Source organism: Rhincodon typus, chromosome 5 (genome assembly GCF_021869965.1).
Source record: "Rhincodon typus isolate 14 chromosome 5, sRhiTyp1.1, whole genome shotgun sequence".
Lineage (NCBI taxonomy): Eukaryota > Metazoa > Chordata > Chondrichthyes > Orectolobiformes > Rhincodontidae > Rhincodon > Rhincodon typus.
In genome coordinates, this window is record NC_063336.1 from 3,474,297 (window position 1) to 3,495,976 (window position 21,680).

The 21,680-nt window shown below is 44.0% G+C and overlaps 2 protein-coding genes across 2 annotated transcripts in view; both read left to right on the plus strand.

The window, feature by feature from the left end:
• Positions 1-21,680, plus strand: part of LOC109930964 (dynein axonemal heavy chain 8-like) — a 2,199,840-nt gene that overhangs the window by 422,398 nt on the left and 1,755,762 nt on the right. The window lies entirely within an intron of this gene.
• The window catches only part of LOC109918465 (dynein axonemal heavy chain 8-like), an 876,900-nt gene that overhangs the window by 200,716 nt on the left and 654,504 nt on the right, over positions 1-21,680 (plus strand). Inside the window, exon 12 of the mRNA XM_048596621.1 lies at positions 2,836-2,935. Within this exon, the coding sequence (XP_048452578.1) occupies positions 2,836-2,935 (100 nt within the window). The remainder of the gene's footprint in view (positions 1-2,835; positions 2,936-21,680) is intronic.

Consider the following 21,680-nt stretch of genomic DNA (forward strand, 5'->3'; position numbering starts at 1 on the left):
ACTGGCGTGTAGGAGGTTGAGAGGTGACCTTATAGAAGTTTATAAAATCATAAGGGGTACAGATAGGGTAATGGTAGGTGTCTTTTCCTGAGGATGGGGGATTTCAAGTCTAGGGGGTATATTTTTAAGGTGACTGGAGAGAGATTTAATAAAGACATGAGGGGCAAATATTTTACACAGAGGGTAGTTTGTGTGTGCAATGAACTTCCTGAGGAAGTGGTAGGTGTGGGAACAATTACAATGTTTAAGTATATGAATAAGAAGGGTTTGGAGCGATATCAGCCAGGAGCTGGAACTTGAGAGTAGTTTATGTTGAGATTATGTTCGGCATGGACCAAAGTGTCTGTTTCCATGCTGTATGACTATGACTCTATATCTGGCCTCTCAGAACAGCGAGAAAGGCTATCAGAAAATATGGATTCTCCCCCTCCATCTGGCATTGAGGAAACCTCACTGTCTGAGATGGATGCAGCCTCAATGCTGTTACCACCAGAAGAAGAGAGGAAATCTCCCAAGACGCTCTGGGCACAAGAGATTGGCTACAGTCCAGTACATGACACCTGTGTCCGAGTCACATGTATTTTACACGGTCTGGGTGGGATGCTCTGAGGTTCAGTGTGGACTTGTTGGGCCAAAGGGCTTGTTTCCATGCTGTAGGGATTCAATGATTCAATGAAAATACGGTGAAAACTTCTTTTTGTTGCCACAAAACGGCAACATTTGGAATAATTTTAGAATAAAAAAACAAAAGATATAGCTTGAAGAGAGTCTATCAGTCTAAGGAAAGATATTATGCCATTCAGAGAAGGTTCACCATCCGGGGTTCACCGTTCCCGGGTTAGGATTTTCTTATGATGAGAATTTGAATAAGTTGAGCTTTTACTCTTTGGAGTTTAGGTGAATGAGAAGAGACCTTATTGAAACATATGATTCTTAGGGATCTGATAGTATAGAAGTGGAGATGTCAGATACATTAGGGACATTTAAGCAACACTTGGATAGGCACATGGATGATAGTAAAATGTAGGGTATGAAGGGTAGTTTGATCTTAGAATAGGATAATGGGTTGGCACAACATAGTAGGCTGAAGGGCCTGTACTATGCTGTATGTTCTATGTGGTTTCTGCTTTTGCAAGAATCTAGGATCAGAGCGCATAATCTCAAACTAAGGGGTTGCCCATTAGAGATGAGGAGGACTTTTTTCTCTAAAAGAGAGAATTTGTGAGATTATGTATTATGGAAAGTTTATGAGGCTGCATGGTGAAGAATATTCAAGGGTGAGAGATTTTTAATCAGTCAGGGAATCAAGGGTTTTGGGGAATGGGCAGGAAATGGAGTCGGAAATTATAAGATGAGCCATGATCTTATTGAATGACAGAGTGAACTTGATGGGCTGAATGATGTGTTCCTGTTCCTGCATCTCATTGATCTTACTTATTATGATTTTTTTTGTGGGAATGAAACTGAAGCTTTTGTTTTTCTGATCTTGTTCCTACCAAATGTTGCACCCTGGTGGAAGTGTAAATTATGAAATGACAATGAGACAGTAGATGAAAGTTACATTAAATAATCTACAGACATTGACTTAAGGTGATGAATATTGGCCTGAATTCCTGTGGCCCCAATAACAGCAAGCGTTAAGATGCACACCCCAATTTCAGCATTTGCCACTGTTGTAAGCTGCAATGGAATCACATCCTCAGATGGGTCAATTTATGTTTGCATTTCCTGAAAAGTCTCCACGGGAGCCTGCAGTAATGGTCCAGGAGGAAACTGCCAGTGATTAAAATTCTGCTGATTGCCCAGTACTACTGCAGTATTTTCAAATGGTCAATTTAAGTTTGCTTTGAACAGGCTTAGAGTGTGCTCAATAGTGCAGTCCTCCAAAATAATGTGAGTGTCCAGATAGTCCCCAGGACTGTGACACAGGCACACAACCTTCTCTCTCCATCTTTCTCACCACCCAGCACCCCTAGCGTCGAGTCTTGTAACATGGGAGAAGAACCAGGGACAGAGAAACATAGAACTTACAAAGGGCATTCAGGATATTCAGCTGTTCATAATTCTTAAGATCACTGCTATTCTAATTATTTAATTTTATGCATGGGATATGGGCATCACTGACAAGGCCCATATTTACTGTTTGCCTCTAGTTTGCCTTAGATATGGTGGTGGAGCTGCTGTCTTGAATGATTTGTTTTGGGTGTCAGTACAACCATGGTGCTGTTAGGAAAGGAGTTCCAACAGTTTGACACTGGGACAGTGAAGAAACAGTGACCGATTATGGTCTTAACTCCATTTTCCTATCTGTTCCTCCGTATCCTTTGACTTCCTTGTCTATCAAAAAAAATCTGTGCAGGGTGTGGGTGATCTAGACATAAAATATATGAAAGGAAAACATTACATTGATTGAAAACACTTACCTGACACTGAGCTGAAGGCAGATCTCAAATGGTGTATCTTCAACTCATGATATCAAATGAGGCATGGCTTCAGCCTCCCTACTTACCTTGTTGATTGATTAGTGTTGCTACCGAAAACACAAATTCCTGCTGTAAATTTCAAAAAGGTGAGAATGTACTTTAAATGCAGTTGTCAGTATACTTCTTTGCTGCTGACTACACAATGCATGCTTATATTGTAGATTGTCATGCAAATTGCTCTTCATCCTTCAATTTGAAAAGAATGAAAATAAACATTTTGATTCTCGACTTTTATTTAGGAAAAATCCAAAGAAAAATTAAATGATATTTTGAATAAATTGTGAAGGATTTGTGCTTGAGACTTATGGCAGTATTAGATTTCAGTTTGTATATATTAAATTTGTTTTACTAGATTTCAGAGTTTGAATATACCATCCCTTGAGTCAGAGATTGAAGTTATAGTTGAACGTATTATCCAGCACTATGCAGGAGAGTTAATGTTCGTAAATAAGGTAAGAGATATGACTAGACCTTTTAGATGTACATTGTTACATTTATTGGGGATGGGGGCGCTGGGGGGGCGGCCTTAGATATTGTCAACAAAATGGAACTGTCATTACTGTTTTCCAGTGTTCAACGAAGGAAGGAGATGGGAGCTGTTAGACCCAGCATGTTGGAATTTTATATGCCATTGAGTGTAATTCAAAACTACTCAAGTTTTCCTCATAGTATACCACCTTCAGCCCAGGAATCAACCGAGTGAACATTACCTAAACTGCTTTCAATGCAAGTAAACTCTGTTAAGTAAGGAGGCCAAAACTATTGGCAGTACTGGAGGGACACAGTTTAGTGGAGATGACAGCAGAAGTGGAGAAAAAGTTGAGACTGGCTGAAAAGTATGATTACTCGTGACATATGATTAGCTACAGTACCAGGAGCCAGATTGTAAAGGATAAATCAAGGAGTAACATTCTTGAGAGAGTCATACATTTTAAGACACAGAAAAAGTCCCTTCAGCCTATTGTCTCTGCATTGGTCATAAACATCTATCCTAATCCCATTTTCCAACACTTGGTCTGTACCCTGAATGCTTTGCCATTTCAAATTCATTTAAATACTTCTTAAATGTCATGAGGGTTCTCACTTCTATCACCCTGTGAATTCCAGATATCCATCATACTCTGGGTGAAAATTATTTTTCTCAAATCCTCTCTAAACCTCCAACTTCTTACCTTAAAACTGTTTCCACTGGTTATTGTTCTCTCAACAAAGGGGGAAACTTTTCCCTAAGAGGCCTTCCTTCTGAGGAAAGTTCACTGGACCTGAAACGATAACGCTGATTTTTTCTTCACAAATGCTGCCAGACCTGCTGACCTTCCAGCAACTTCTGTTTTTGCTTTGACTGTTAATCTCTCCTTTCTGCCACAAAGCCAGTTTTGGATTCAATTTGCCAAATTGCCCTGAATCCCAGAGACTTCCAGCTTCTTAAGCAGTCTGCCATACGAGATCTTGTCAAAGGACTTAGTCAAGTCATGTATCAATTGCTCTATCCTCATCTACACACCTAGTCACCTCCTCAAAAAAATTCAGTCAACATCTGGTGATATCACAATCAAAGCAGATTGTGTCCCAAGCCCAACAATCTTCAGCTACTTCGTCAATGACCTTCCCTCCATCATAAATTCTGAAAAGTGGATATTCGCTGATGATTGCACATGTCCAGCACCATTTGTGACTTCTCAGATATAGAGGCAGTCCATAAGACCATAAAAAAAGGAGCAGAATTCAGCCATTGAGCCCAGTGAGACTGCTGCGCTATTCGATCATGGCTGATATGTTTCTCAACCCCAATCTCCTGCCTTCCTCCCTTAACCCTTGATCCCCTTACTAATCAAGAACCTATTTAGTCACTTAGTCACTAACAGTCCTCATTAACAACTATTCACCCTCCCAGCCTGATCGTTAGCAACTCCTTTGTCTGTCCAACTGCCTTTCTCTCTCTTTGGGCTCTATCCTATCGTTTACTCCCTACCCCACCCACCTCCCTATTTTCTGCATATAAACTGACGTTTCCCAGCCACCATCAGTTCTGAGGAAGGATCGCCGGATCTGAAACGTTAACTCTGTTTCTCCTCCACAGATGCTGCCAGACCTGCTGAGCTTTTCCAGCAACTTTGTTTTTGTTCCTGATTTACAGCATCCACAGTTCTTTTGTTTTTTTTTTTACGAACCTATTTATCTCCATCTTAAACACACTCAGTGACAAGGCCTCCATAACCTTCTGCTGTATTGAGTTCCATAGATTCACTACTCTATGGCTAAAGAAATTCCTCATTCTCTCAATTCTGCAGGGCCAGTTCCTTCAGTCTGAGGCTGTGCCCTCAGGTCCTAGTGTCTCCTACTAATGGAAACATCTTCTCTACATCCACTTTACCCAGGCATCCCAATGTTAGTAAGTTTCAGTGAGATCTCCATTATCCTTCTAAACTCCAACAAGTATAGACCCAGAGTCTCAACCACTCCTCATGTCACAAGATATTGATCCCTGGAATCATTCTTGTAAACCTTCTTGGGACCCCCTCCAAGGTCAGCACATTCTTCCTTAGATACAGGGTCTCAAATTGCTCACAATATTCCAAATGTGGTCTGACCAGAGCATCATATACCCTCAGCAGTAAACTGCTGCCCTTGTATTCTGGCTCTCTTGAAATGAATGTAAATATTACACTAGCCTTCCAAACTGCCAACTGAATCTGCATGTTAACCTTAAGACAATCCTGAACTAGGACTCTCAAGTCCCTTTGTGCTTCACATTTCTGAAGCCTTTCTGCTATTTAGAAAATAGTATACACCTCTATTCTTCTACTGAAGTACATCACCTCACACTTACCCAGATTGTATTCCATCTGCTCTTCAATGCCTTCTCGTCTAGTTTGTCCAAGTCCTTCTGCAGTCTCCCCTCCTTCCCAACACTCCTTGCCCTCCATCGATCTTTGTGTCATCTGTAAACTTAGCAACAATGCCCTTAGTTCCTTCGCCCGGATCATTAAAGTAGAACATGAATTGTTGTAAGTCTTAACATTGACCCCTGCAGAACTCCATCAGTCACCAGCTGCCATCCTTTCTGCCTTCTGCATGTCAGCCAATCTTCTAACCATGCCAGTACCTTGCCCCTAACTTCATGGACTCATCTTATTTAGCAGTCTCCTGTGCAGCACCTTGTCAAAGGCCTTCTAGAAATCCAAATATATCACATGCCATGGCTCACCATTGTCTAAATTGCTCATTACCACCTCAATGAATTCTAACAGATTTTTCAGACAAGACCTAACCTTGACGACGCCGTGCTGACTCAGACCTATTTTAGCATGCACTTCCAAGTACTCTGCAATCTCATTCTTAACAATGGACTTGAATTGCCAATGATCAAGATCAAGCTAACCGGCCTAGAATTTCCTGATTCCTGAACAATCACCACCAATGCCTCCACAATCTCCTCAGCTATCTCCTTCAGAACTCTAGAGTGTAGTCTTATCCAGTCGGATGATTTATCTGTGTTCAGACCTTTCAGCTTGCCTAGTGCCTTCTCCTCACTACTATCCTCATCGCTGACTCCCTGAAGTTTAGGTATGCTGCTGTGAGAACTGATGTAAAGTACCTTTTCAGTCCCTCTGTTATTTCCTGGTTCTGCGTTACTACTTCTCCAGTCCCATTTTCCAGCAGTCCAACGTCTTTCCTTGCTCTTATATTTTATATATCTAAAAAATCTTTTGCAATCTTCTTTTATACTACTACTTAGGTTACCATAATATTTCATCTTCTCCAATCTTATTGCACTCTTAGTTGTCCTCTGCTGGTTTAAGAAAGCTTCCAACCAAGAATCCTCTGGCTTCCCAGTAATCATCACCACATTGCATATTTTCACCTTTGCTTTTTTGCTGACCCTACCTTCTCTTGTCAGCCACAGTTACCTCATCCTCCCCTTATTACGTTTCTTCTTTTTTTGGGATGAATTCTGCTGTGCCTCCCAAATTAAGCCCAGAAACTCTCACCATTGCTACTCAGCCATCTGCCCTGTGAGACTCCCATTCCAATCAACTCTGACCAGCTCCTCCTTCGTGTCCTTGTCATTACCTTTACTCCATTATAATACCGTTACATCTGATTCCAGCTTCTCTCTCTCAAACTGCAGGGTGAATTCTATCATATTATGGTCACTGTCCCTAAGGGTTCCTTCACATTAACCTCCCTAATTTAGTCTGCGTCATTCAATATCACCAAATCCAGAATTGCCTATTCCATCATGGGTTCTATTACAAACTACTCCAAATAAAATCACGTAGACATACCGCAAAATCCTTTTGTTGGGATCTGCTACCAAGATCCATCTGTGTATTAAAGTTCCTCATGATTAGTGTAATAGTGCCTTTCTTATCTGCCTTTTCAATTTCCTGATTTAGGAGGCCTGCACATAACTCCCACTGGGGGATAGTAGGACATCCCACTGGGGTCTTTTTTCCTCTCTAGTTCCTCAATTCTATCCACACAGATTCTATGCCTTGAAATCAGATAAAGCCCTTGAGGAATATAAAGAAAGCTGAAAAGAACTTAAACATGGAATTAATGGCTAAAAAGGACTATTAAATATCCTTGGCAGGTTGGATTAAGGAGCATCCCAAGCCTTTTTATACGTATATTAGGACTAAGAGGGTAGCTAGGAAAAGGGTAGGTCCACTCATGGACAAAGAAGGGAATTTATGTGTGGAACCAGAGGAAGTGGGTGAGGTCCTTCATGAGTACTTTGCATCAGTATTCACCAAGGAAAAGGACATTCCTTCACTCCTTCACTCCCAACGACCTCCCACATCCCTATGCACCTTCCTATGCAACAACAGAAAGTGTAACGCCTGCCTGTTTACTTCCTCCGTCCTCAGTATCCAAGGACCCAAGCACACTTTCCAAGTGAAACAGCTCTTTACCTGCACCTCACTCAATCTAGTCAACTGCATTCTCTGTTCAGAATGTGGTCTCCTCTACATTAGGGAAATGAAACATAGGTTGGGTGACAGTTTCGCAGAATACCTATGTTCTGTCCATAAAAACCCTAAGCTTCCAGTCACCTGGCACTTCAATGCACCACCTTGTTCCCTGGCCAACATCTCTGTCTCAGGCTTACTGCAGTGCTTCAGCGAAGCTCAGTGCTGCACCTCATTTTCTGCTTGGGAACTCCACAGCCTTCTGGATTCAATATCGAATTCAACAATTTTAGGGCTTGAGGCATCTTCTCCCATGTCCTTACCCCAACCCCCACACACCAGGCCTTGTTATCTCATGGTCTGCTATTATACACTACTCATTGTTAGCCACTAATAAGCCCCATTGTAGCTATTCATTCTCCTAGCCAGACCATTATCCACTCCTTTGTTTGTCCCACTGTATTTCTCTCTGTTTGTGGTCTATCTTCATGTATCATTTATTCCTTATCCCCTTCCCCCACCCTATATTCTTCATAAAAACCAACGTTTTCCTAACTGCCATCAGCTCTGAAGAAGGGTCACTGGACCCAAAATGTTAATTCTGATTTCTCTCCACAGATACTGCCAGACCTGCTGAGCTTTTCCAATAATTTCTATTTTTGTTAGAGATTTCCAGCATCTGCAGTTCTTTTGCTTTTTTAAAATAAATCTAACCATCGTACTTGACATTCAATGGCGTTACCATCACTGAATCCTGCACTATTAACAATCATGGGAGTTACCATTGACCAGAAACTGAACTGGACTAGCTATGTAAATAGTGGTATGACAGCAGATCAGAGACTAGAAATCCTGCAATGGTGAACTCACTCCCCGAATCCGTAAAGCCTGTGTGGGGTAGCGGATTGAAAACATACATGAAAAGAAATTACTTCTGTCAAAGAGTTGTGAATCTGTGGATTTCATGAGCCCACAGTGTGACGCATACTGGGATATTGAGTACATTTAAGGAGGAGCTAGACTGATTTTTAATTTGTAGTGGGTTCAAGGGTTATAGAAAGCAGGGTGGGGGGTGGTGGACTGGAGTTAAGATCGAGATGTGATCAGCCAAATGGTGGAGCAGGTTCAAGGGGCTGAATTGCCCGCTCCTGCTCCTAGAACTTATGTTCTTATGTCCAACACCTACACGGCACAGTCAGGAGTGTTGAAATACTCCCCACTTGCCTGGATGTGTACATCTCTAACACTTAAGAAGGTTGATGCCACCTCGGACAAAACAGCCCAATTGATTGGCACCACATCCACAAACATTCACTCTGTCCACCACTGCCACTCAGTTTCAATAGCATATCATCTACCAGATGCACTGCAGAAATTCACCAAGGCTATTTATACAACACTTTCCAAACCCTCAACCACTTCTATCCAGAAGGACAAGAGCAACAGGTACATGGGAACACCACTACTTGCTAGTTTCCCTCAAAGCCATTCACCATCCTGACTTGGAAGTATGTCACTCTTTCTTGAGAGTCATTCTGGAACTCCCTCCCTAATGACAACATGGATCCCCACATGCCAGGTGGACTGCAGCAATTCTAGAGTGCAGCTCATCACAATTTTCTCAAGATAAATTTATATAAATGATTTGGATGGGAATATAGAAGGCATGGTTAGTAACAGACATTGCAGACATTGCTGGCATAGTAGACAGTGGAGAAGTTTTTCTAAGATTATAGAGGGCTCTTGATCAAATGAGTCAATGGGCTAAAAATGGCAAATAGAGTTCAATCTGGAAAAGTGCGAGGTACTGCATTTTGGTACAACAAACAAGAGTAGGAGTTATACAATTAATGGTGGGGCCTTGTGTAGTATTGTAGAACAGAGGGACACAGGGGTGCATGTACATGATTCTTTGAAGTTTGCGTCACATATGGACAGGGTGGTTAAAAAGGCATTTGGCACGCTTAACTTCATTGCTCAGTCCTTTGAGTAAATGAGTTGGGAAGTCATGTTGAGGTTGTACGGGACTTTGGTGAGGTTTGAGTTGTAAAGGAAGGCTAAATAGGCTGGGACTGTTTTCTACTGGAGTGTAGGAGGTTGAGAGGCAACCTGATAGAAGTTTAGAAAATGATGAGAGATATAGATAGAGTTTATGATCGTTGTCTTTTTCCTAGGATGGGAGATTTCAAGACCAGGTCACACATTTTTAAGGTGAGAGGAGAGAGATTTAATTCAGACATAAGAGGCAATTTTTTTACACAGAGGGTGGTTTGCTTGTGGAATGAACTTCCCGATGAAGTGGTGGATGCGGGTAAAAATACTGCAGTTGAAAGACATTCAAATAAGTGCATGAATAGGAAAGGTTTAGAGGGAGATAACAAAATGTGGAGCTGGAAGAACAGAGCAGGCCAGGCAGCATCAAAGGAGCGGGAAAGTTGACGTTTCGGGTTTGGACACTTCTTCAGAAATGGGGGAGGGGGAAGGGAGCTCAGAAATAAATAGAGAGAGGAGGGTATGGGGCTGGGGAAGGTAGGTGGGATGGGGATAGGTGAGTGCATGTAGAAAGTAGTGGGGATTGATCAGAGAGGTGGGAGGAGCGGATAGGTGGGAGAGAAAATGGACAGGTTGTGTCAGGTCAAGGAGGCAGGGATGAGAAGGAGGGTTAGATGTGGGATGAGGCCGGGGATGGGGAGATTTTAAAGCTGGTGAATTCCATGTTTAGGCCATCGGGCTGTAGGCTTCTGAGGCGGAATATGAGGTGCTGCACCTCCAGTTTGTGAGTGGTGTCAGTGTGACACTGGAGGAGGCCCAGGATGGACATGTCACCCAGGGAGTGGGAGGTGGAGTTAAAATGGTTGGTGATGGGAAGGTGTTGTCGTTTGTTGTGAACAGAGTGCAGGTGCTCTACAAAGCGGTCTCTGAGTCTCCACTTGGTCTCACCAATGTAGAGGAGGCCACATTGGGAGCAGCAAATACAGTAGATCAAGTAGATGGATGTGCAGGTGAACTTGTGTCTGATATGAAAGACTTGTTTTGGGCCTTGAATGGAAGTGAGGGGGGAGGTGTAGGGGCAGGTGTAGCACTTCCTGTGGTTGCAGGGAAAGGTGCCGGGGGTGGTGGGGTTAGTGAGGAGAGTGGAGCGGACAAGGGAGTCGCGGAGAGAGTGGTCCCTATGGAAAGCATATAGGGGTGGGGAGGAAAATATATCTTTCATTGTGGTGTTGGATTGTAGGTGGCAGAAGTGGCGGAGAATGATACGTTGGATGTGGACGTTAGTGGCGTGATATATGAGGACAAGGGGCATTCTGCCTTTATGTTTGTTGGGGGGAGTGATGTGAAAGCAGGGATGCGGGAAATGCAATAGATGTGTTTGAGGGCATTTTTAATCAGTGAAGGGGGGAAGTTATGGTCCTTGAAATAGGAGGACATCTGGAATGTGCGGAAGTGTAATGCCCCATCTTGGGAGCAGACGCGGCGGAGGCGGTGGAATTGGGAGTAGGGGATCGCATTCTTGCAGGAAGGTGGGTGAGAGGAGGTGTAGTCCAGGTAGCTGTGGGAGTCAGTAGGCTTGAAATAAATGTTGGTTTTGAGGTGGTCACCAGAGATGGAGACAGAGAGGTCCAGGAAGGAGAGAGAGGTATCGGAGATGGCCCAGGTGAATTTGAGGTTGGGGTGAAAGGTGTTAGTAAAGTTGATGAATTGTTCAAGCTCCTTGTGGGAGCATGAGGCAGCGCTGATACAGTCAGCAATGTAGTGGAGGAAGAGGTGGGGGATAGTGCCAGTGTAGCAGCAGAAGAGGTACTGTTCCACGTATCCTACAAATAGGCAGGCATAGCTTGGGCCCATGTGGGTTCCCATGGCCACTCCTTTAGTTTGTAGGAAGTGGGAGGAGTTGAAGGAAAAGTTGTTAAGGCTAAGGACGAGTTCAGTTAAGTGGATGAGGGTGTTGGTGGAGGGCGACTGGTTGGGCCTGTGGGAGAGGAAGAAGCTGAGGGCTTTTAGGCCATCCGCATGGGGGATACAAGTGGAGGATTGGATGTTCATAGTGAAGATGAGGTGTTGGGGGCCAAGGAATTTGAAGTCTTGATGGAGGTGGAGGGCATGGGTGGTGTCTCGGACATGGTTGGGGACTTCCTGGACGAGGTGGAAGAAAACAGAGTCAAGGTAAGCGGAGATAAGCTCAGTGGAGCAGGAGCAGGCAGAGGCAATGGATCGGCCGGGACAGTCAGGTTTGTGGATTTTGGGAAGGAGATAGAAACAGGCGGTGCGGTGTTTGGAGAACGATGAGGTTGGAGGCTGTGGGTGGGAGGTCACCTGAGGTGATGAGGTTATGAATGGTTTGAGAGATGGTTGATGGTCAGGAGTGGAGTCATAATTGAAGGGGCAGTAAGAGGAGGTGTCAGAGAATTGGCGCCTGGCCTTGGCTATGTAAAGGTCCGTGCGCCATACCACTACTGCACCTCCTATATCCCTGGGTTTGATGGTGAGGTTAGGGTTGGAGTGGAGGGAGCGGAGGGCTGCACGTTCTATGGGTGGGAGGTTGGAGTGAGTGAGAGGGATGGAGAGGTTCAGGCAATTGTGTTGCGACGGCAGTTGGAAATGAAGAGGTCGAGGGAGGGTAGGAGGACTTGGGATGGTATCCAGGACGATAGGGTGTGTTGGAGGTGGGAGAAGGGGTCTGTAGAGGGTGGATTAGACTTGCAGTTAAAGAAATAGGCACAAAGGCAGAGGAAGAAAAGAAAACGCGAAAAGAATTCATTAATCTGTGGGTGCAGGGGAATGAAGGTGAGTCCTTTTACTGAGGACTGACCGCTCATCCTCATTGAGGGGGAGGTCTGGGGGGATGGTGAATACCTAGCAGGGCTTGGGGCTGGGGCTGGGTGTAGAGCTAGTATTAGAGTTGGAGCTGGATGTAGGGGTGGAGTTAGTGACGTCATCAGTGTCAGTGACTTTGGTGTCAGAGCTGTTGCTGGCGGGAGTGACGTCGACGTCTTTGATGTTGCCGGTGGGAGCGGCATCGGCTGCAGTGTCTCCGATGTCGGTTTAGAGGGATATGGGCCAGGAGTAAGCAGGTGGGACTACTTTAGTTTGGGATTATGTTTGGCATGGAGTGGTTGGATCGAAGGGTCTGTTTCTGTGCTATGTGACTCTATGATTCTATAAACTGGAAATGGGCAATAAATGCTGGCTCACCCATCTACATTCACATCCCACAAATGAATTACTAAACAAAAAGAGCAGAGGGAAGCAGGATCGAAAATGAAAACACTCAGAATGAACGAGTGGGCCTCGATACAGGGAGACTTCACAGTGAGCATCTGGCCACCATAGCAGCTATGATCTGAAGAAGATACAGTCAATATCTCCTTGAAACATGTGCCAACTTTTTTTGACAACATCTCATAACTCCCTAGGTGGCATTCTGAGGAGAATTCCAAATAGCAAGAGTCCATTCAGTCTTGGTGACTTGAATATATATGGTGGATCAGGTAAAGAACCACTGCCAACTTGCATCAGTTGTTGTGGTGAGAAAATCAACATTAGTGGACTACACATTCTGAAACTTTGTATCTTGAATTAGCTGTGGTTACCCAATACACCCTCACATGCACCGTCTGTTCTGAGGAAGGGTCACTGGACCCGAAACGTTACTTCTTTTTGCCTTCACAGATGCTGCCAGACCTGCTGAGCTTTTCCAGCAACTTTGTTTTTGATCCTGATTTACAGCATCCACAATTCTTTTGGTTTTTACCCAATACACCCCATAAGGCATCATGCCAAAACGCATGATATCAACCATACCTGGTCATCACAATTTCTTCTCTACACTTGCACCCTTCACAATATAGAGTGCAACATTGTCCACTCTCTTGTCAGCAACAAAAATGATATGAAAGTAGTTAATTACTACAAGTACTCGCGTCAAAGTGGACTATCAATTGAATTGGAAGAAAAAAATTCACAGATGGTGGCCAAGGGACTCGCATAGCTTCACAATCCAAAAAAAAAGCTCTTTTCAAGTTCATCCTACTGTCATGAAACACTTCTGTATGGTTGTATTTTTGGACCAATGTCTTGGGAAATGAGAATCTTTAAGGTTACAGAGATTTCTAAGTCAGGCTGGAAGGCTATTTGATGAGCTGCTCTACCTCAATAAAATCCACTGTTGAAGAATTTTGGAAAAATTAGAAAGTATTGTGAACAATGAGGGTCACCCTTGTACTATTATTACTGTTAGCTCTGTTCAGGAAAAAGGTGACAGTACCTCAGATGGAGGACAGATTGTCTCCTAAGCGCATTGGTGACTAGCACGGTAGTTCATTGGTTAGCACTGCTCCCTCACAGTGCCAGAAATCCGGTTGGATTCCACCTTTAGGTGACTGTCCGTGTGGATTTTGCATGTTTTCTTCGTGTCTGCGTGGGTTTCTGCTGGGTGCTTCAGTTTCCTTCCACAGCCCAAAGATGTGCAGGTTAGGTGGATTGGCTGTGGAAAATTGCCCTGTAGTGTCCAGGGATGTGCAGGCTGGGTGAGTTAGCCATGTCAAATGTAGGGTAATGGGGATGGTGGGTGTGGGTGGGATGCTGTTCGGAGGGTTGATGTAGTCTCGGTGGGCCGAGTGGCCTCTTTCTGCACTGTAGGGATTCTATGATTCTATCTTCTCCAAAACAGCTTTATACAAGAGTTGGTATATGGGTGAAAGTATGTCCTCCTCATGAATTCTCTGACTTATTATTCCAACTACACTGGAATAATTTCAACATATTATCATTTAGATATGATAAAGTATCTTTTTCTCTGTATTATTAATTAGTTACATGATTTTTTTCAACAAGTGAGCAATGTGCCCAAAATGAACTTCAATGTCACATCTTCTTTATGGGAAATGCAGGGCAGTGAAATAAGTCCAACATCACAAAACAGATATTACTTAGTGGGAGTTGATGGCCTAGTGGTATTATGGCTGGACTATTAATCCATAGACCCAAATAATGTTGTGGGGCCCTGGGTTCAAATCCTACGACGACAGATGGTGGAGTTTGAATTCAATAAAATATCTGGAATTAAGAATCTAATAATGACCACCAGTCAATTGTTGGGGAAAAACCCATCTGGTTCACTAATGTCCTTTAGGGAAGGAAACTGTTATTTTATGTGGTGTGATCTACATGTGACTCCAGGCCCTCAGCAACATGGTTGATTCTGAACTGCCCTCTGGGCAATAAATGCTGCCCAACCAGCGACGCCCTCATCACGTTAATGAATAAAAAAAATGTTGATGGATAAGTTGCTGAAAAGAGGAGATGACAACATTGGAAAGTTGCAGCATTAAAAACAACAGATAGATAATTTTGCAGCATGTAACTTGGTCCCATCTATTTCATTGGCTCAACAATAACTCCAGTCATCCAGGATTTTCCACTTCTGCCAGCCTTACCCTTCACTGTAACAGGAATATGCTGGCCCTGAACCCTCAGTAATTCACATTTGAAAATCTCCCACTTACCAGACATCCCTTTGCCTGCAAACAGCCTCCCCCAATCAACTTTTGAAAGTTCCTGTCTAAGACCATCAAAATTAGCTTTGCCCCAATTTAGAACTTTAACTTGTGGACCAGACCTTTCCTCTTCCATAGCTATTTTAAAACAAATGGAATTATTATCACTGGTCCCAAAGTGCTCCCCCACTAACACTTCCATCACTTGCCTTGTCTTATTTCCCAAGAGGAGGTAAAGTTTTGCGCCTTCTCTAGTAGGGCCATCTACATACTTCAGGAGAAATTCTTCCTGATCACACTTAACAAATTTCTCTCCATCCATGCCCTTAACACTATGGCAGTCCCAGTCGATGTTAAGAAAGTAAAATCCCCTATTATTACAACCTGATTATTCTTACAGCTATCTTCACATATTTGCTCCTCAATCTCCTGCTGTCTATTTGGGGGGCCTATTGCGTAATACTATCAAAGTGATCTCTCCCTTTTTATTTCTCAGTTCTTTCCATATAGACTCAGTAGATGAACCCTCAAGAATGCCGTGATGTTCTCCCTAATCAAAAAATGGAACACCCGCTCCTCTCTTGCCTTCCCTTCTTTCCTTCCTATAGCATCTGTTCCCTGGAATATTTAGCTGTGAGTCCTATCCCTCCCTTGGCTATGTTTCTGTAATATCTAATATCTCCCAGTCCCACGTACCCATCCATGCTCAGAGTTCATTTGCCTTACCTGTCAGGCCTCTTGCATTGAAATAAATGCAGTTTAACCCAGACTTCCTTTGCTTCCTGCCACTGTCTTGCCTGCTCTGTCTAGTGCTAGGATTACTAACAGTGTCTTTACTATTTGACTTGCTCTCATTAACTTCTATACTGTCCTCAACGTTCATTTTCATCTCCCTATTGCTTTGGATCCCAAACCCCTGCCAGACTAGTTTAAACCCTCACGAGTGGCTCTACCAAATCTCCCGACAAGGGTATTTGTCTTCCTCCAGTTCAGGTGCAACCCATCCCTCTTTTACAGGTCCCCTCTACTCCAGAAGAGATCCCAATGATCCAAAAATCTGAATCCCTGCTCCCTGTACCAGATCCCAAGCCACTCATTCATCTGCCAAATCCTCCCATTCCTACTCTTATTAATACATGGCACTGGAAGTAGTTCAGAAATACTACACTTGAGTTCCTGCATTTTAACCTTCTGCCTAAATAAAAACTGAAAGAACTGTGGATGCTGTAAATCAAGAACAAAAGCAGAAGTTGCTGGAAAAGGTCAGAATATTCTGAGGAAGGGTCACAGGACCCGAAATGTTAGCTCTGACTTTTCTTCACAGATGTTGCCAGACCTGCTGAGCTTTTTCGGAAACGTCTGTTTTAACATACTGCCTAATCACTCTTCAGAACCTAATCCCTTTTCCTACATATATCATTGATACCAATGTGTACAATGACCTCCAGCTGCTCACTCTCCCCCTTAAGAATTTCATGCAACTGCTCAGAGATGTCCTCAACCCTGGCACCAGAGAGGCAACACACCATCCTGGAGCCTTGATTGCAGCCATAGAAACACCTGTCAGTGCCCCCTAAGTAGCGAGGCCCCTACTGTTAATGATTGCTTGGACTTTACCCAACCCTGGTCTACAGCAGAGCTGGTTGTGGTGCCACAGGCCTGACTGCTGCTGTTGTATTCCCCTGAGAGGCTATCCCTCCGAACAGTATCCAAAACAGTATACAGGTTTGAGAATAGAATAGCAACAGGAGACTTCTGTACTATCTGCCTGCCCCTCCTGGCGGTCACCCATCTGCTTGACTGAATCTGTGCTGTGACCACATTTCTGTAACTATTGTCTAACACACCCTCTGCCCCCTGTATGCTCCTCAGTGTGTCAAACTGTCGCTCCAACCAAACCACACAGTTTGTGAGAAGCTGCAGCTAGTCACACTTCCTGTAGGGTAGGGACACTAGACTATTCCCTAATCTCCCACATCTGGCAGGAGCAGCTATGAGAGCACCAAAGTGAAAGTCCCAATAAATGTTGGTGGTGTTGAAGTGAGCATTATTGGGAATAATGGCAGTGTAGTTCCAGGCTGCTGCAATGTGCTGTGGCTCATTTAAATAGTGTCACTTAAATATTGTCCTGATGCAGATCCGTTTGAGGGTGTTGGAGTGGTTTCGGGTATGGGATTCTTTACGTTCGTCAGCAGCTGTCGTAGGGTGGTTGTCGGTTTGTGGGCTACCCTGATACTGAGCCATATAAATAACAAGCGGGACAAAACACTTGATGCTTCACTGGAGGTGCACTGATGATGTTACCTAGCAGGGTGACGAAACGTTTGCAGCCAAACCCACTGGCTCGGCGAACATGTCTACAACCGAAGGGTCAGCTTTGGAAATGGTCTCGTAGACAAGCCCTAGTTTTCAATGAAGTAAAGAAAAAGCTGTCATTCTCTAAGGCACTATAATCTATAATCCCAAGAAAGATCTGGTATTGACATGTGATGCCTGGAGAAACAGTCTTCAGTCTCGCTAGATACCAAGCTGTCACAGTGCTTGTTTAATGATAGGACCACCCCACATGGAACTCCAGGGATAGCACCAGCAGAGTTGCTAATGGGTAGAAGACCCCGCATCAGGTTAATTCTGATATTCCTGGACCTGGAGGAGGGTCAAATGGCATAAAGAATGCCGGATCCAAGACTTAGAAGTGAGAGAGCCAGTTTGATACAGGAAACAAAGTTTGGTATAAAAATAATGGAAATAGCCCCACATGAGTAACAGGCACGGTGGATGCGAGGTCAGGACCAGTTTGGGTAGGTACAACGGTCCTGAATAAGTTTGAGGACCATATGAAAGCCACAAAATCTCAAATGGTTTGGAAGCAAAACATGCCATGCCCCTCGGAACCTTCAGAAATGCTGCCAAAACACATGGATTGACCCTCTCTGTCAATCATTGTCAAGTCCTCAGAATCAGAAATGGACATGACCTTGATGCCTTTGCCACCAGAACAAGACAGCGAAATTCTACTGAGGTGCTCCTGGTGCAATAGACGAGGTACTGTGGATTACATACCGCTCAGACGCTGTGTTGGAGGAACCTTACCCGGTGCTAAAACGCCTCAGGATGTTCTCAAAGAAGAAGCACTGGCCAATGTCCTCGGACTCAGAAGGAGAGGGATGCCATGATTGTAATGAGATCAGCCATCTGGACCTCATAGAATATGAGATCCTGACTGGGGCTGTTCATCTGATCCAATCAGGGAGTCCTTACTGACATATAAAAAGGGTGAGTGTCAGAGAAACTGACACAGTGATGCTTGACTCTGTATGAGGCAGAACTTTGGTCAAAGACTGTTGTTGTGTAAATTAAGAGTTACTTGGTGACAGGATACTGGCCTCTGTGGAGTTATTTCACAGGGCCATCAGAAGTGTCAGATCCATTTCTCACATTTCAGCCCTCATCACTTCTCTTCCAAAACACTGATAGGGCCCCCCCCCTTGTCCTCAGTTTCCACCCCACCGGCATCCACATCCAAAGGAACATGAACTGCCATTTCTGCCAGTAGGATGCCACCACCAGACATATTTACCCCTTCTCTCCCTTGACATTTTTCCACAGGGACTATTCACTCTGGGATACCTTTTTCCACTCCTTCTCCAATCCCAAAACCTCCCCAGACTTCCACAGCACAATCCAATGCAATCACAGACAATGTTGCACTTCTGTTTTCTTCCTCCTCACTGTTGAAGATCCCAGATACACATTCCCGGTGAAGCAGAGATTTGCCTGCACTTCACTCAATCTAGTCCACTTAAATTTGCTGACAATGTGGTCTGCTCTACATTGGGAAAATGAAATGCTTGTATGACTGCTTTACATAACATCAACGTTCTTTCACTAAGGTGACCCCAAATTTCCAGTAACTGACACTTTAACATACCACCATGTTTCCTGGCCAACAACAGGCCTGCTGCAGCACTCCAGTGAAGCTCAGCGCAAGCTGGAGAAATGACACTTCAAATTCTGCTTGGAGACCTTAAAGCCTTCAGTTCTCAATATTGAGTTTAACAATTTGTAGTGATTGGAACAGGCGCCAGGTGGATCCACTGACTATGAGATCCTTGATTGGGGTTGTTAACGTGGGCTAATCACAGAGCCCTGGTTGACAGATATGTGTGGGAGATTTGGCTGCACTTCACGCTCCTGGTCTCTGGGCACCTGGCGCAGAGCGGGATGAGTGGATCAGAGGACTTCCTTGTGGGTCTGCTCCTGGTCCTAGCCAGGCTGGCTATAAACAGATCCAGGCAGCGGGCCGTGACGGGGGATGTCTCTGCCGACTGCCTGCCCCTCTTCTGTGATTACGTTCGAGCCAAGGTGTCCTTGGAGAGGGAGGGTGGTGTCGTCCAATGTTCTCGATGCATTTAGGGAAAGTTGGGCACTGTGGGGGATGAAGTGCTTCATCTCCCCCTCCAACTCTATTTTGATTTAAATCCCTACCCTCTTGCTTCACATTTTTTTTAAACACATTTGCATGGTCCTTATCAAGCCTTGCTTGTAAATGGTTCACTGACCACATGGGTGTGTTTCCTGGTGATGGAAGTATCGAATAAAGTTCTTGCACAATGGTGTCTTTTTGCTGAGTCACTACACAAACACAAGCACGGGTGTTGTAGGGAAATATGAGCACTGTACTGCTGTGCAGTGATAGAGTGGGAGATAAAGAAAAGAAGGGATAAACAGGAGATACAGAGTCTCCTCAAAAATAAAACACGAGTGTGAGAAGATCTCCTCAGTCTAGGGACCAGAAAAAATAAGCAGGAGATTCAGACAGTCTCTTCAGTCTAGGGATTGGCTCCGGGATGGCTGGTCAGAGCCCATGTACTCTGCACATGTAAATAAAGTGTGACCTGGTGACAGGATACTGGCCTCTATGCAGTTATTTCACAAGTTTAGTGCATAAACACCTCCTTCCATGTCTATTACCCAGACCCCACACCCCAGGCCCTGTCATGAAATGTGTTGTTTTCAGCACAAGCAACCCATTTTCACCCGCTCATAGCCCCCATTATCAAGTATCTAGCTTCTCTTCTTTCCTGGCTTACTTTCAGCAGTATCTTAGTCTGCCTGCCTTTTTGTCGCTTTCTCTTATGATGATACTGTCCCTTTAAGAGATGTGTTCTGTCTTTTTTCTCTTGAAGAGGGGTGTTCTCACAGTAGTGTCGAAATACCTCTTTCAGTTGGTAAATAACTTTGAGCTCTCCCTGGGTGTTTTTTTTTAAAAGTAAGACCAAAGAATCATGAGTAAAGGGAGTCAGGCCTATAACAGGCCTAGGATGATTTTTAGTTTTGCTTTCAGTTAGTGAGAAGATTTCTGCTGGCTGCTGTAGCTAAAAGCTTGAATTCCCTGCTGCTAAAGTGAAATCTTAGATGAGAGACTTCCTCTTAAAAATCAAAATGGGCAGCTTGTTTCTCTCTTCTGGACCAGAGAGAGGCAGCACATGAGAATAATAACTGTACAACTGTTTTGCTGAATTGCATTTTTGCCAAAGGAATGTGTTTATGGGATCAAAGACAGAAATTGCTGGAAGAGCTCAGCAGGTCTGGCAGTTGCTGTGGAGGGAAATTGGATTTAACATTTTGGGTCGAGTGACCCATCCTCAGAACTGTTCTGAGGAAGGGTCATTCGACCCAAAACGTTAACTCAGATTTCTCTCCACAGGTGCTGCCAGAAATGCTGAGCTTTTCCAGTAACTTCTGTTTTTGTTTCTGATTTACAGTATCCACAGTTTTTTTGGTTTTTACTTTGTGTTTATGGGATGCTACTTATACTGGAAAATGTGATGATTGGTTGTTAAATAATGTATTAATGATATTAATATATCTTGTTAAGTTTTCAGCAGAGTAAAATTATACCACTTCATCTTTTTGTTATATTTTGAACAAATGAACAAATGAAAAAGTACAGCACAAGAACAGGTCCTTCGCCCCTCCATGGCTGTGCTGACCATCATGCCCTAATTAATCTAAAAACAAACGTGCCATTTTTCAATTCGTATCCCTCTATTCCCTCCCTATTCATGTACCCATCTAGGTGTGTGAAAAACTTCACTCACACTTCTCCCTTAAACATTCCCCCTTTGACCTTGAACCTGTGCCCTCTTGTAATTGAAACTTCAACCCTTGGAAAAAGCCTCTGACTGTCCACCCTATCTATGCCTCTCATAATTTTGTAGACCTCATCAGGTCTTCTCTCAGCCTCTGTCTTTCCAGTGAAAACAATCAAAGAAGGAACAAAGAGCAAAGAAAATTACAGCACAGGAACAGGCCCTTTGGCCCTCCAAGCCTGCGCAGATCCAGATCCTCTATCTAAACCTGTTGCCTATTTTCCAAGGATCTGTATCCCTCTGCTCCCTGCCCATTCATGTAGCTGTCTAGATACATCTTAAATGACGCTATCGTGCTGCCTCTACCACCTCCGCTGGCAACGCGTTCCAGGCACCCACCACCCTCTGCGTAAAGAACTTTCCATGCAAATCTCTCTTAAACTTTTCTCCTCTCACCTTGAAATCGTGACCCCTAGTAATTGAGTCCCCCACACTGGGAAAAAGCTTCTTGCTATCCACTGTCATGATTTTGTAGACCTCAATCAGTTCCCCATTCAACCTCCGTCTTTCTAATGTAAATAATCCTAATCTACTCAACCTCTCTTCATAGCTAGTGCCCTCCATACCAGGCAACATCCTGGTGAACCTCCTCTGCACCCTCTCCAAAGCATCCACATCCTTTGGTAATGT